The following is a 16,750-nucleotide window of genomic DNA, read 5'->3' as shown; positions in this document are numbered from 1 at the left end:
TTGGAGACCTTTATTGTTCTTTTATGGCGGGCAATACATTTGCCACCTTAAGTTCTTCTGCTAACAATTGTTGGCTTTTTGTCTTCCAAATGTTATTCTATCCATAAATATTGGGTTTTAAGTGGGGCGGATCCCTTTGAGTCGCCGATCAGGCAGTAATTAAGACCTGACCATGAATCGGGTGCGTATCGGGTCCATTATTCATGTTCCTAGCTTTACAGGAAAAAATACTGATCCATTTTTGGGTGACAACTGTAGAAACTGTTGAAGTAATCCAGGTCAGCTATGTAGTTCCAGTGAACATTTCATGTTCTACTCAATCTTGTTTCCCTTAAGAAAGTTTGATGTTTACAGGATGTTGTGTAATTTCTTTTCATACAGCACGTGGTGTCCTCTCAGTGTCTGTGTAGACTGAGGTAGTAGGTGGGTGTTTACAATGGGCGAAAATCATAACTCTGGGGTTGAGGCTGAAGACAGGGCAAGCGTCTCACAATGCCTGTCAGCAGATCATAAAGGTGTTCAGAAAAAATACTCATCCAATGCATGGCCTGTTTGCAGAGAACACTGAACAATGTGTGGCAGTTCTAGTTGTGACCTTGTCAATGTCAAAATATTGGCAAGGATCAAATAATAGAAAAACAGTCCTTCTAGATGAGTGGGTGTGTTGTGGGCGTGTGGGGGGTTGGGTGGTAAAGTGAGGGAGATGCAAGGAATTACATGCAGGGGAGAGTAATAAGAGAGTGCTGAAGGGGAAAGAGATAAGGTGTGACATATGCAGATTGAGGATCTCAGAAAAATGGGGTAGGGGTGGTATGCATTTTTAAAACAGCGAGAGCCTGCAGAGGAAGTGGTGTAAAGGGAAGAAGGGGAGTTACGGACACGCTTCAAAGACCACTAATCCTAATGCCAATGGTAGTCAATGGTGGCAGTAGAACAGGGCGTAGGCACAATGTGACGTTGACTGCGATAGACCATGGTTCGGATACACTAACCTGGTTCAGTGTGGTCAAAGATTTTACCTTCTGAATTTATTCCTTCAAGCCCCAATCTACCACAGGAATACAGTTCTAAACCTTGCCCCCCATATTTTGTCCCTACAGGAGGTCAGTCCTAAGACCCTGATAGTCCACTTCTTTGACCCGGTAGAGGAGTGAGAGCAAGTTCAGTGTTCTAGACTCTTCAAATGTCTCAGACAGCAGGTTCAGTCCTCTACTAATCTTCCACAGGTCCAGTATTGTTCTGAAGTGGGTGCCTAGAAGTGCCACATTTGTGTCTGGTTGGTGCTAGTGGGTGGGAATGACCCCTAGGGATAGCCTGACCAATGGGTTAAAGGTTCCTGGGGCTAACCCTGCCTACTTTGGGCATTTTCAAGATGGCTGATGTCTTTTGCCACACTAAAATTGGGGTCTGAAGGCTGGGGGTGTGCATGGGGAGGAGTGTACTTTGGTAATCCTTCCACATCTAACACAAAAATCCACTTTTAGGCAGCCATGTACCCACAACAACCTCAGAGACAGAAGTCTGGTAAAACAAAGCTAAGTTCAGAGCAAGACATGGAATATACAAGAGCTGTTCTCGTATCCTGTCTTCGCCTTTTGAAGTTCATCCCAAATGATATATGTAAACTCTGTAGACCTGTCAAACAGGCTTTGACACTGTAATGTCAAAAAGAGGCCCACTGTTATTGGGGCCAGACTGGCTAGGGGACCTAAAGAAAGGTCCTGCCAAAGTGTCAGTCACAGTTTCCCAGTAACGTTATAGGCTTCTTTGAAGTGTCATGGTGTTCGTGTTGCCTTTCCTCTCTGTCACCCGTAGCCATTCCAGGTCATGGGGCGTGTCCATTTCTTTCTTTGTTGCTGTTTGACCACTACCCTTTCCCCTTCTTTTAGAGTTACATCCTGGGCTCGTCTCCGGGTGTCTGCATATGTCTTCATATTTCTCTTGTTCTCTCTTGGTGTGGCTCTGAGTTTGCTGTCCTTTCTTGTGGCAGCTTCGTGCATAATGGCCTGCCTGACCAGAGGGTGGCTTGGCTTTCTCCCTTTTTTGAGTATAGGGTGTTTCAGTATGTTCTGAGTATCCGGCACAGCTACTTTGTAACTTCTATGTTCTCCACGTTAGCTTGTTGTACTGCCCTCTTTAGTGTACCCATGAACCTTTGCAACATGTTGTTTGCTTGTGACCATACAGGAGTTATCCATTGGTGTTCATTGGCCATTTGAGCTAAAAAATCTTGGAATACTCCACTGGGGAAAGGCAGGCCATTGCTTGACTTCAGGGCCATTGAACTTCCTATGCTGTCTACGATGTTCCTTGAGGCGCAGATGGAAGAGATGATCTTCACGAGTGGAAACTGTTACTATTCATCCATGAGGACTAGAAGGTATTTACCTGAGGGCATGGAATTTAAGCAGTTGATGGCCACCCGGTCCGAGGCTCTCTCAGGTAGTTCTAATATGGTTATCAATGGCGGTCTCCATGTTGTGGAGATCCTCATGCATATGTGACACGTCTGCAGCTCTGCTTCCACTGTGTCATCTAGATTTGGGAACAACATGTGTTCTCTTAGGGCCAGTTGGTAGCTAGTACCTTCCAGTGGCCTGCACGTGCAAGGTTGATGGCTTGTTTTTGCAGGCACTTGAGAACAATAGTTTTGGTGCCTTTTTGTTTTTGTCACAACTAGTTCTTCATGAATGTTGTGGAATGATTTGTTCTCCAGTGCGTCTTCTCCCAATAGCAGCTGTACCTCACATTTGTGTCTCAGTCAGGTGTTTGACGGCTTCCTGATCTGGTGCTGAGTAGGAATTGTAGGAACAAATGGGCCTGACCTCACCTGCCTCATTCGGTCCCATGAGAAATAGTCTGCAGGGTTCTGTTCTTTCCCTGGTTTGTGGATGATTGGTAGTCCTATTCTATGCCTTTCTTTATCCCTCTTGTTTTCGGCAGACAAACCTGCAGTGGTTTTCTTTGCCACAACCTTTGCACACCTATCCCATGGCCGGGAATTTCCCTTCATGTGGATATCACAGTCTGCATCTGCAGCATGTCTGTGGTGCCCACCTGGATGCGGATCTATGCTTGTCTTTGTGATGTTGTTTTATGCATTTTTGGGCCAGTACGTTTTCCTTTGTTGGACTCCATCTCAGCAGCATGCCTCTTCTTTCTTTCTTTTGCTCTCACTGTGGCCAGCATTTAGTCTAGTTATTGTGTCTCTTTGAGCATCCTTCTTCAGAATGATTCAGACAGACACGCATCTATGATTCCCTAGGTGTACTGCTTCTTTACCATTGAATTGGTAAAATCAGCAGTGCTTGATGAGCTTCTGTAGTCATGGGTGTTGGGTTGCCTTGTTGAACATGCACCTTTTATAGTTCATATTGGTTGTCAGGTAATTTTTTTTTTTTTTTTTGCAAGTGTATCTTTAACTTTCTGTGTTGTGAGCACTTCCTCTTACAGGAGTTTCTTGAAGGCGTCCTTTACCCTATGACCTACTAAATTCTTTAGGTACTTGATTATTTTCATGTACTCTGTTTCCTCTAGCACGTCATTGAAGTCAACAGTCTTTTCAATCCATTCCTCCCATGTTCTGCTGTGTCAAATGGCATGATGGTTTCAGGAAGGTTGCTGTATTCTATTCAATCCTCCGGTCGCGTGACATGACACCCATGGACTGCCTGTCCCATTATGACTCCTGTGGATGTGGCTCAGGAGTCTGTTTTATTTCTACGCTTGCTCCCTCTGCTCCCTCTCTTCTGCTTTGGTTGTTGATCCTGGCTGGCTGGTGCACTCTTTTGTCTTGGCTCAAGGGGATGTGTGCTCCTAAGATGACCTTTTGCTTGTGTGTGCACAGGACCCAGGCCTTACTTTTCTCAAGATGGCCAGTGCCTACCTGCTGTGAGGTTGTGGAAGCTGTATGAACGTGCTCCGCTTCTTGTTGTCGTTTGTTTTTCCATTTGCACCCACTACAGGACAGTGCAAGGATTCCACAGACTATTTTTTTTCCTTTCAGTTGGAGCCATTTGCCCGCATCTCCCACTCAGGCTTCCCACTTGCGCTCTGCTCATTTACACCAGACGCAGCCGGTGCAGGGCTTTTGTACCACTCTCCACTGGTTGTGGGCAGCTGTGCTCCCTGCTTCATTCAGGTGGGAGCTATGAGCCAGCGGCCTTCTAGGGCACATATTGCGTTCCGCTCTGTGTAAGTGGGCGTGGCTGCGTAATGGGGCTGGCAGGCCTTGCAGCCTTTCTTTTGTGCTCTGGGAAGCTGGTTGGGGTTGTTCCTTGCATTGCATTTTAATGGGACATACCCCATTTTTCCTATTTTTCGTGCTTTCAACCTCCTTCCAGTTAGTGACAGAAATGGGTGTGAAGCCAATGGTGGATTCTGGAAAGCTTTACATTTCTGAACCGTAGACAAAATTCTGCATTCAGCAAGGGGTCATTTGTGTAGATCCTGCAAGGATTTGCTATAGAATGTAACAGTAGAAATAAAATAAAAAATGAAATTGAGTTAAAAAAAACAGTAATTTCTGTCTACGTTTTCATCTGTAACTTTTTTGTCTATGGCAGATTTTTGAAAGCAATATACTGTTGTGTCCGCTGGACCCTTCTGGTTGCGGGTAAATATAGGGCCTGAGGATTTCCCAAGAACCCAAGGTACTCAGAGCTAATAAAGGAGCTGCACCTTGCAATGGGTTTCCATTGTATATCGGGTATACAGCAATTCATATGGTAAAATATAAAGAGTGAAAAATAGGTATCAAGGAAACCTATGCATTTAGAAAATGGGCACAAGATTTGGAGTTTAGAAGTAGTCGTTATTTGCATATCTCTGAATTTGGGGGGTAACCATACTAGCATGCGAAGGCATTTCTCCAAATGACTTTTTTCTTACACACTGTCTTACATTTGGAAGGGGCAAGTGCAGAGAAAGACAATTGGCAATAACACGTGTTCTCCAATACTGTGTTCCGCCAAGTCTCCCATTAAAAATGGTACCTCACTTATGTGGGTAGGCCTAGTGTCCGCGACTGGAAACGCCCCAAAATCCCAAGTGGACACATCACATTTTTCCACTGAAAACTGACGCTTTTTTTGCAAACTGCCTAGCAGTGGATTTTGGGCTCTAGCTCAGCCGGCACATAGAGAAACCAAGCAAACCTGTACATTTTTTAAAACTAGATACCTAGGGGACTCCAGGATGGGGGGATTTATAGGGCTCTTACCAGGTCCGTCACACAGCATCCTTTGTAAACCTCAAAATGTCTCCAAAAACACATTTTCCTCACGTTTCAGTGATGCAAAGTTCTGGAATCTGAGGAGGGCCACATATGTCCTTCCACCCAGCGTTCCCCCAAGTCTTCCAATAAAAATGGTACCTCACTTGTGTGGCTAGGTCTAGTGCCCGCGACAGGAAACACCCCAAAACATAACGTGGGCACATCCCATTTTTCCACTGAAAACGGACGCCCTTTTTTTTAAAAAAGTGCCTAGATGTGGAGTTTGGGCTGTAGCTGAGCCGGGACCTAAGGAAACCTAGCAAACATGTACATTTTAGAAAACTATACACCTAGTGGAATGCAGAAGGGATTGACTTGTGGGGCTCTCACCAGGTTCTGTCACCTAGAATTCTTAGCAAACTTCAAAATTTGTCTAAAAAACACATTTTCCTCACATTTCGGTGATGCAAAGTTCTGGAATCTGAGGGGAGCCACAAAATTTCTTCCAACAAGCATTCCCCTAAGTCTCTTGATACAAGTGGTACCTCACTTGTGTGGGTAGGCCTAGTGCTTGCAACAGGAAACACCCAAAAATGCAGTGTGGACACATCACACTTTTCCACAGAAAACTGACGCATTTTTTGCAAAGTGCCTAGCTGTGGAGTTTGGGGTATAGCTCAGCTGGCACCCAGGAAAACCTAGCAAACCTGTACATTTGTGAACAGTAGACACCTAGGGGAATCCATATGGAGTGACCTGGGGTCTCTCACCAGGTTCTGTCACTCAGAATCCTTTGCAAACCTCAAAATGTGTCTAAAAACAAATTTTCCTCACATTTCTGTGATGCAAAGTTCTGGAATCTGAGGGGAGCCACAAACTTCCTTCCACCCAGCATTTCCCCAAGTCTCCAGATAAAAATGAAACCTCACTGGTGTGGGTGCCCAAAGCACAGTCAGCCTGAAAATGTATTAAAAAAAACTGTGCCCCCTCAATCTCTACATGTTTTTCGCCCTTCCCTGTCACAGGCACTTGGCCCAATCACAGAAGTGATGTATCATTTTTTGCGTGGAGACCTGCTTGGTAGGAAATTTGTAGTGGCATGCTGATCCCACACAGACATGTGAGGAAAATGTGATTTTTTGTTTTTAGCTAAATTGAATGTTTGCAGGAGATTCTGGGTAATATAATATTGGGGGATCCACACAAGCCACTCCTCCCTGGACTCCCCCAGGGGCCTAGTTATGAGGAATGTCTGGGTTTGGTAGGTTTTCCTAGATGACCGCTGAGCAACGGCCGAAAAGTTCTGGTGCCCCCCCCCCCCCCCCTCCCCCCCCCCTTGCAGAAACGGGTTGTTTTGTGATAGATAATTTTGATGTGTCCATGTTGTGTTTTGGGCACTTGGTCCACCCACACAAGTGAGGTAGCATTTTTATCGGAAGACCGAGGGGAATGCTGGGTAGTAGAAAATTTGTGATTTTATTTCTGTTTTTTAAATAATAGGTACAGAAATGAAACGAAAATGTGTGATTTTAGTCACATTTTAATATTTGTAGGGTATTGTGGGTAAAAAAATGTATTGGGAGCCACGAGAGGCACATCACCCTATACTCCCCTGGGTGTCTAGTTTTCAAACATATCTAGAGTTGATAGATTTTCCCTAGACCAGAAACGAGCATGCTACCAAGTCTCTTAATTCTGTGATGTCCCAAACACTCAATTTGTGAAAAAAAACCGCCCTTAGGTTTTGTCACAAAGACCCCTCACCCACCAGCCTAGTTGGTGGCATGCTTCATCATTCGGGTCCCACCCAAGACAACTAGTGTGCCAGTCGTGTGCTTTGATGCCTGATTACAGCAGAGCTGGGTTTTTTTTTCGTGAGCTGTAAAGCCATAACAAGGCACCAACCACTTTACAGTCCATTCACACTCCTTTCATAAGTGACACATATAAGACCATTCATACCGCCAGCCACGGGCCCAGCACATTACAACATTCACAACAAGAGGCAATGTAGAGACAATGAACACCCTGGCAGAGCAAGACAGAAATGACAATTGTTACTGCACAACCATATATTTATCAAGGACACACACACCTACTGGTTGGATTTGGCACAAGGGTGAGTGGTGGTTCAATATATAAAATTTTATTAACAAGAGATTTCACAAAAATGAAATGTACTGTTAAGAACTGAAAGATCAAAAAACGGAACCAATGACTCGCAGCTTGTGAGCTGTAAAGCCATGACAGGGCACCAAACTCCTAACAGGCCATTCACACACCTTTCATACATGACAGTCACAGGACCATTCACACTGCCAGCCGCAGGTCCAGTACATTACAGCATTCACAAAAAGAGACAATTCCGGGTACAATATACACACTGGCAGACAAAGACAATTCTAACTGCACAATCATATATTTATCAATTACACAAACATACTGGTTGGATTTGGCACAAGGGTGAGAGATGATTCAGTATATAACATTTTATTAACCAGAGATTTCACAAAAATGAAATGCACTGTTAACAACTGAAAGGTCAGAAAAACTGAACCAATAACTCGCAGCTTGTAAGCTGTAAAGCCTCTTCAAGGCACCAACCACTTTACTGTCCATTCACACACCTTTCATATGTAACACAGACAAGGCCATTCACGCTGCCAGCCGCAGACCCTGCATATTACAACACTCACATCAACAGACAGCGCCATTCAAGAGCCCATCAGTTTCATACGCCTACATGCCTGACACAACAGTCACACCGGATAATGGAGTATGTGGACTGACTTTTGGCTAGCAGTGTTTAGTGACCTGCAGCAAGTCACTACTCACACACTGTCAGCCAAGTGCCAGCTCACACACACCTCTAGCCCACGCACACCACCAGTGAAGCACCAGTCCATGCACACTGCCATCACATTTTTTTAACAAAAAAGAAAACACAAACCAATTGTAAGTTAATACAAAACTACAAACACAACCGCTCTAACTAAATACACCACACTAATGCCAACTGTGAAACTGAAGAAAAAATTGAAAATGATTCAGACCAAGCAGTTCACTTTTATGCTCACTGTTCCTCCCAAAAACTCCTTACCGTGTGGTACTGTCAAAAAAACATGCAGGCACACACAGCCCAGGCTTAGATGGACAGTCAGGGCAGTATATACGCGTCTCCTTCAGCATACCTCTTCGTATACAGACTCTACATCTCCTACTGGGAAAGTCTTTTTTGGCTGTGGGAGAAATGTGATCAGCAAAGTGGCGACCTTTCAGTCTAGCCACATCCTCCATCACTCCAACTGCAGGAACACTTGCCTGTTCCACTACAACAAGGCTCCCTTTCACAGACTGCTGAAACTGTGGCTTTGTAGAACAGTCCTTGAGCACCACAAAAGCATTAAAGGTTGCTAAATGGAAGAGATGTATAGCCAACTTCTTATACCAGGAGTAAGCTTTACGACCAGCAGTGTAAGTTTCCAACCTCTGATCTACTCTGTCAACACCACCCATGTGCTTATTATGGTCTAAAATGCACACTGATTTGCGCACTTCAGCATCCTGGCCACAGGCAGTCACAGGTGAAGTACTTTCATCATGGATGGTAGTCAGCATGTAGACATCTCTCCTGTCTGCAAATTTCACAGCTAAAAGTTCATCACTACGCAAAGCACTCCATCACGTTTTTTTTTTTTTTAACAACAAGCTCACTTGGGTAACATTTACGGTTAGAGTGGATTGTGCCATAAGCAACAATGTCCACTTTGACCAATTCCCTAAACAACTGCACACCAGTGTGGAGGTTATCTGCATACAAATGGTGACCCTTGTCAAAAAGTTCTCTATCAAGTCCCTAATTTTCTCACTAACTCTGAAAGTGGACAGAAACCAGGAGGGATTATCTATACTAGAATCCCTACCAGTAGACACCCTGAAGTTATAGACATACCCAGTCCTACTCTCAGACAGCATGTACATCTTAATTCCATATTGTGCCCTCTTGCTAGGAATGTACTGTCTAAAAACCAAACGCCACTGGACCGGGCCAAAGACTTATCCACAGCTATTTCTTTCCCTTGAGTATAAACCTTTTGAAAACTGATCTACAAACTGAACAAGAACAGGCCAAATCTTAAAGAGACGGTCACAATCATGGTGATCTTGTGGCAACTCTGAAGCATTATCAACAAAATGCAGCATCCGAAGCAGAAGCAAATACCAATCACGACTCATGGTTGCAGGAAATATATCCGTTGCCATTGAGTGGCTAGTAGACCAATATGAAGATAGCGACGGCTTCCTTATCAAGCCCATCAAAAAAGTTAAACCCAAGAATTTATTCAGCTCATCCAGATTCGTGAGAGTCCACTGGCTAGCTCCAGTGTGGGGCTTAAGTCTAGCACTGTTGTCCCTCAAATACAAATAAGTCTGCTGAACAATCTCACCCAAAAATACATCGTCCTTAAACAACTGAAAGAAATTATTAGGCAAAGTGTTTTCAGTATTCACTCTACACCCTGTGATGCCAGTAAAAGCAGGCAACACCGGCTGCACTATGTTTGGGGCAACCCAGAGTTCACCTCTTCCAATGGGAGGCCTTGCAGCCCCAGATGCCTCTTGCTGCACTATCGGCACATCAGTGTCCTCCTCTAAAAGAGGCACTTCCTCCACACTGAGAGTGGCTTCATCATTAGATGAAGAGTCAGTCTCGTAATCATGGTCAGAGGAAGATTTGAAAAGCATACTAACACTTGCTAAGCAGTAATCCCGTGGCTGGCAATCATCCTTACTATTAAAAGCAACTTGACAGATAAGTCAACAATGACCGACACAGTGTAAAATAAGTAATAAAAAAGGTGTGACTTTATCACAAAGACCTGATTACTCAAAAACAACACCACTCACTTTCTAGAGACAGCTAGACTGGCCAGCACCTACTCTGCACAGACACAGCAGGCACCAATGAAATGCTAGAAAGGAACAATAAAAAAAATACTCACAAGACAACACAATATACATTGTGCACAAATGCAAGGAGAATGTCACCCTCAACAAAACAGAAGCTAAACAGGCTGCTAATATTACACCATTTACAAAAACACATTGATGCAGGGAAATGACAGTACAAAAAACTTTTTCTTACCAAACACATACAACCACACACAACTGCAGTTCAACCACACGCAGGAATCACAGCAAAGGACATCAAAAGATTTGCACTAAATAAAAAGAAGAAATAAAACATTATAATTACAAATGCAAACAATGACAAGAAACAAAAGAGTTAACGTTATAAAAGACACAAATGTTCCCTGGTGTCTAGTGGCTTTCTGCCCCTCTTGGGGACAGATTGGCCTAAAATATGGCCAATTTGCCCTCAAGGAGGGGTGGGGAGAAAAAACGGGCAAAAGCGTACAAATTCCCCACTAAAGGGCCCATGGAGCCACCCCCTAACATATCAAAAAGAAAATCTCTGGTGTCTAGAGGGCTTGCCCAAGGGATCTCTCCACACAAATTTATCGAATAAAAACCCTGGTGTCTAGTGGATTTCAAGGGGGTGCCGAAAAATAAATAAATTATTGCCCCAGTGGGGCTACTCTAGCCTAAGGGGTCGCTACTGTAGAAAAAAATAATGCAGAAAAAAATCCCTGGTGGTCTGTTGGGTTTGGAACCCCCGGGGGCAGATCGGATGAATAAAGATTGGATGAAAAAATGGCCAATTTACACCTGGGGGGCCGAAATATGAATCAATATTTTCCCCCAAGGGAGCGACCCTTTCGCTCCTCGAAAAACCATAATGCAGGCAAAAATCTCTGGTGGTTTAGTGGGTTTCGATCCACCGGAGTTGGGGTGGGGATAGCGGGGGGAGGTGATAATAAAAAAATTAAACATAACACAATCTGTGGTGGTCTGGTGGATTTTGGCCCCCCACCCCCCGGGGGCAGATCGGCCAAGAGAAAACAGGCGATCTGCTCCCAAGGGGGGCCAGAACATGGATATCACTATTGCCCACCTAGGGGAGCGACCTTTGTTCAAGGGTTCGCCCCCTGCAAAAAAAAGATATCTGGTGGCCTGGTTGTGGATTCCTGCCCCACAATCGCAGCCCTCACTGCAATTGTAGAGCAGGAATCCACTCCAGGCAGGCACGGGGGAAAGGAAAAACTATTTTCTTTCCCCCTGTGTCTGCCCCCCACACCCACACCCCAGCCAAATGTCCCCCAGAGAAGGACTTACGAAAGGACGTCCTATCCAGAATATGTGCTGCAAGCAAATGGCTTCCAGCACATCCTGGCTGCATTTGATGACACACTGTTTGCGTCTGACGGGGGTAAGGGTTGGCAGCAGAAGCGCTTCGGCTGCCATGCCCTGTGGGGGGGTTGAAATAGGCAGCTCACGAGGGGAGCGCCAACGCTTCCCTCGTGTGGGTGCGAGGACAGAATGGTTCTGTCCTCAGCATGCAAGTGGTTAAAGGAAAACGGGATGCCTTTCAAAAATATAAGTGAAAAGTTTTATTTTCATGTTTTTAAGAGCAGGATGTGGTCCATGGGGCCACTGTCTGCTCTTAAAAAATGTTGGCACCCCATTCACAAAGGGACCCCTTCCCATTTGTGAATGGGTTACCCCCTCCTTCACGGACTCAGTGAAGTATGAATGTTTTGCAACTGCATTCTGGTCGCAAAACATTCGTACATCGCCCCTGCAACTTGCTCTTAGGAAGGGTCGCCCTTTATACGGCTCTTCTTAATAGCAACTCGCAAACCCTCTTTTGTGAGTTGGTAATAGGCTACTGGCTAGCAAAATAGAGTTGGTACATACCAAAATGCATTTTACAGGTAAAATGCGTAATACATGTGCCCCGAAAAGTAACAAACAAATGTTGCAAAAAAAAAAGGTGCGATTTGGTCACATTTCAATTTATTGGGAAACTACCCTGGGTGGGAAAATCATTGATAAACCCATGCCAAATGGTGGCAAAAAGATTACCTTTTTATTTGAATACATCCACTGCTGTTGATTCTTAATGATCCGAGTGAACTACTCTGTGCTTATGAGAGTGAATTGTCTCAGTTTCCTTAAGGAGATGGCAGCACAGATCAGCGTGGCCTTTAGTGGAAGGTTATTTCTGATGGTGAAAATCTTATCAGCAAAGTAAATTAGGAATTTTGAAATATAAGTTGAAGTCCAGGACAAGTTTTTACACTGGGAAAGATGCAAGAGTGGATGTGCTAAAAAAGTATTCTTTCTGGATTGAATGACAAGTCCATTTGATCTTCAAGTAATCTCACACTGCCAGCATTTTTCACACGTTTATACTTCTCCTTTAGAGATTTAAGTTTTGTGAGAAGAATTAGAGATATAGTTTCAGAAGTTGTGGCTAGCTGGGCTCAAGGGTTGTAAGGACATTGACAAGGTTAAAACCTTGTGGAATGCAGGTAGCATGCACTCAACATAATCTGTGTAAAAGTAGGGAGACAATTTTGGAACAATGTATGCAGGGTAGTCAGATTATGCAGTGAGTGTTATCAGTAGTTCTAAGCTCGAGTTTTAAAAGGAGAAGATGGTTGTGAGTTTGTTAGTTGGAAAGGGATGAGTAACGGTCAGAGCAGTCCCTCTTACTGGTAAGATGCCATTCAATCTATGTGTGGTTAGCAACAGTGAGGTCTAGTATTTGATTATTATTATGTGTCACTAAGACTGAGTGATGATAAAGGTTCTGGAGTTGCAAGAGAGAGTCTTAAGGTACGTCAATGGTTTACAGTTGCCTATTCCACAATCAGTATTAGAATCACTGAGGCAGCTGGTGTTTAGAAATGCCATTTAACTCAAATCTAGCTTCTCACTGTGGTGGCTGGTAAGTGATCCACATGGTCTGAGTGTAAGAGACCTAAATTGCAGCGGTAAACTTCAGCCATTTGAAAAATGAAAAGGAGGCACAACAACTTGTGAGCACTTACTTGGAACTTTAATATTAAAAGTGATTCTGACACCATGCGTGAGATATCTGTCCTTCTGTGATTAAGGAGTAGTTTGGCATTACTAAGGAGTCAATAATGACTGGAAATAGGCATTGAGCCAGGACTCCTATTTGTTCATTTTAATGAGGTCAGCAATTTGTATAAAGTTGGCGATGACTATTCTGGAGCTGTGGCACTTGCCTTTAAGGATAATGGGAGGATGGAAGATTTCTGGGTCTTATTAAAAAGGGACAGACAAGATGGGGGTAAGGTTATTTGGGTTAGCTCTTCTCATATAGGCTGCTCTGGTTTGGATTCGGGAGGGTTGATGGCTGTAAAGGGGGATTTCGGAGGGAGGAAGACTATCTTTGCTGAGGAGAGGATCCGTTGTTAAAGGTACGGGAGAGGTTAGAGTAGGAGCATGTAGGCGAAGTAAGCGCATCTCAGGACTAGGAAGGAACTGTGTAGTAGCATGCAGCATCGTGTCCTCCCAATGAATGCAACTTATTTATCGGTATACAGTGATAGTGATGCAGGCTAATAACCTCAGGTTATAGGAGGCAGAATATCAAAACCTCTGCCCAAGGCTCATTACAAAATACAGATGTTACATCATTGCCACCATGTAGATCATTTATTTAGTATATATATGAAGGAGAGATGTTGCCTTTCAATTTGGTGAACTTGTTTTAAGCCTAGAGTTGTGGTTAAGTGATGGGGGATCTTGAATAGGTACTTGGTATCAGGATATAATGTGGATGCCCTATTTTGATAACATCATTGTGTAAGTAAGGTAATCAAGTGGCTAGCAAACTAAACATAGGACACATGGGTAATCAGCCCTACAGGTCACATAGTAATTCGAGAGAGGTTTATCTCAGTGGAAGTGGTAAGAAGAAACAAGTCAGTTAGGCAACGCCGGATAAATAGTAGGCTTTAAAGTTCTTTCATGTAATAATATCCACTATTTCAGCTTCCTTGTCTTTTTACAGCCGCTAGCAAGCAGTGGGAACCCTGTTTCCTATTAAGTTAAGTTTTTGTTCTTGTTACTATGAGAAAGGAGCAGTTTCTGTTGGTTTGACAAAATCTTACCTTATCACTGTCTTAGCCTGTTTAGGAAGGCAGATGCTGCTTCAGTGGTGGTTCTCCTTCAGTTTCAGGGTGGTGGTGAGTGAGAGTGTATATGATTCACTCTTATTTGTTAAAATGTCAAGATAATCTCTGCGTGTACAGCTAGTCTTTTTCAGAAGAATATGTGACCCGTTTTAAACAATTACCAGCAAAAGCCAGAATGTTTGGCATTTGTATGGCATGCGGATCGGGCATGTTCACGCAGTACAAACGTGAAACTGTGAAAATGTGATGGTGCAAAGAAAAACATCTGCAAATGGATGCAACAGATAAAAAGGTAACTTTTTTTTCTATTGCATAATTTTTTCAGATGCTTTGGTCAGTGCTTGCTCTCCAATCCTTTAGCGCCACTCACCTACTGATTTCAGATGTTAATAGTCCCTCATTCATTCCAATGGAGGCAGACAGACACTCCCAAACAACCAATAGGAAAATTGTGAGACTAAAATACACCTCTAGGCGGACCCATGATGCAATAAACAATGTCTCAAGTCAAAGGATGAAGGTTCGAGAGCAGTCAGTTTGTGCCATGATTGATGTGCCATACACGTCGGACCAAAATATGACATGCTTGCGTTCTACGACATAGTATACCTCGATGGCCTAACTCAGTCGGCCTATCTCTTCCCACAGGTATTCTAGTAGGTGATGTGTGGTGAAAGGGGATGTACCATGGACTGCCAGACTGCCCGATCCACCTTGAGGGGATCATCACCCTGGCTTGTTCACCTTTTGATGACTTTCTACTGCTTGTGGTCTTTAGTGGGAGGAGTGCTTGCTGCTTGGAGGGCATGTTTGCCTTTGCGAAAGGGTCTTCCAGCTTGGAGTGGAAAATGCTGTATGTGCCCAGATGTCAGTGTGCTCCTGCTTCTTCATGAGTTGCTGTGGACGTGTGCCAACTGAGCAGAGTGACTTTTCGTTCTAAAGAACTCTGAAATTAGAGGATTAGATAGCCACGAAGGCTCTAGTATTGATAGGATTTAACTTGAGTGTTGCAGTTGAGAGTTCTAGTGGGTATAATTATGTTTTCAACCTTGCATGATGGAGAAAGCTAGCTCCATTAGGCTGTGTGATAGTATAGGTAATTTGCAATTATGTATGCAAAATCTTGCATAATTAACAAACCCTGTACATTTATAAAGTTTTACTCCATCACACGACCTTTGCTTGAGACCTTGATGGTTTGTAGTGTGTGTATAAGTGTATTAGGTATTCATAATAAATTAGCTTTATATAAGTATTATTGTATATTCTTGTAATTTATAAAGTTAATTCTGTGCCTGTACAGCGTGCACTGCTCCCTCTTTCCATCTGTCATATGTTTCTTGATGGAACTGCAGCTGCTTCTTAGCAGTTATTCAGTATACGAACTAAACACCTCATGCGAGACAGGGCACAGTCCACAAAGTAATCTTTGCTCCATGGCAGATTTCCAAACAGCGTCACCTTTGATTTCAGACTGTGTTAGCTGAGTTTATGCCTTTCAGTTGTGTGACTCTGCAACAAACTATCAATGCTGTTTTCTGGTGATTCTTTGAGAAAATTATTTACATACTGTTTGTGCCCCCATTATATCTGATAGGCTTTAGCGAGCCCAACTTGGCCTCATCCACCGTCCACCAGGGTGCAGTTCCTCGTCCAGGCTTCAGTGCTTTCCACAAGCGGCGGAAGAAGCGGAAGGGGCTGAGAACTAAGGAGACCCTGGACGAGCTGCTGTTAAAGACTCTACACTCACAGCGGGCCATGGAGGAGGGCCTGCTGCAGCTGGAAGAGCGGCGTCTGCAGCGAGACATCGAGATGGAGGAACGACGCATGCAGCTAGAGCAGCGCCGCTTTGAACAGGACCGTGAGCACGAGTTCCGCATGTTCAATGTCTTTGCACAGATGATCACAATCCTGAAGCGGGGCACAATGTCCTCTCCGGCCACTCCTCCTGTGGGCCAGGGCCTGGCGCAGCTCTTCTCTGAAATGGCCAGCTCAGGACTTGGAGGCATCATATCTCGAGAAGCCCGGGCAAATGCGCCACCTGCGCCAAGCACACACAACAACCTTTACACAAGCAGCCAGTTCCAGAACAGCCCCTTTTTGTCTGCGAGAGGGAACTTGCTCTGGGGCTTCCGGGGATCATCTGAAGAAGGTTACAATGCCTACCACATCGACAAGTATGACGAGGATAAGAATCCAAATGTGAGTATGTCTGCTGCAGTCTCTTGGTCCTAGCTGATTGTTTTAAATGCCAGTGAGTAGGAAAGCATCCTGGTGTGTTATAAGGCACATGTAACCGAAATGCAGGCATAGCCAAGCTGTCATTTATTCTTTTGTACTTAACTAGGTAAAGATGCTCATTCTTTTAAAAAAAAACACATATGCCTACTTTACCCCAACTGCTCAAATTTAGAGGACCATGTGCGAGTTATCCATAATATGCTATGTTGTGTTACATTAT

At 44.1% G+C, this 16,750-nt stretch overlaps 1 protein-coding gene across 2 annotated transcripts in view; it reads left to right on the top strand.

Moving 5' to 3' along the window:
- ACCS (1-aminocyclopropane-1-carboxylate synthase homolog (inactive)) overlaps positions 1–16,750 on the top strand; it is an 81,024-nt gene that overhangs the window by 14,130 nt on the left and 50,144 nt on the right. For both annotated transcript variants that reach the window (XM_069221800.1, XM_069221799.1), the window contains exon 2: positions 15,887–16,491. In XM_069221800.1, the coding sequence (XP_069077901.1) occupies positions 16,048–16,491 (444 nt within the window). In that variant the 5' untranslated portion in view covers positions 15,887–16,047. The remainder of the gene's footprint in view (positions 1–15,886; positions 16,492–16,750) is intronic.

The sequence above is a fragment of the Pleurodeles waltl genome, chromosome 3_1, assembly GCF_031143425.1.
Source record: "Pleurodeles waltl isolate 20211129_DDA chromosome 3_1, aPleWal1.hap1.20221129, whole genome shotgun sequence".
NCBI lineage: Eukaryota > Metazoa > Chordata > Amphibia > Caudata > Salamandridae > Pleurodeles > Pleurodeles waltl.
Note: the sequence above shows the minus strand (reverse complement) of the source record. Positions and strands in the feature narration are given on the sequence as shown.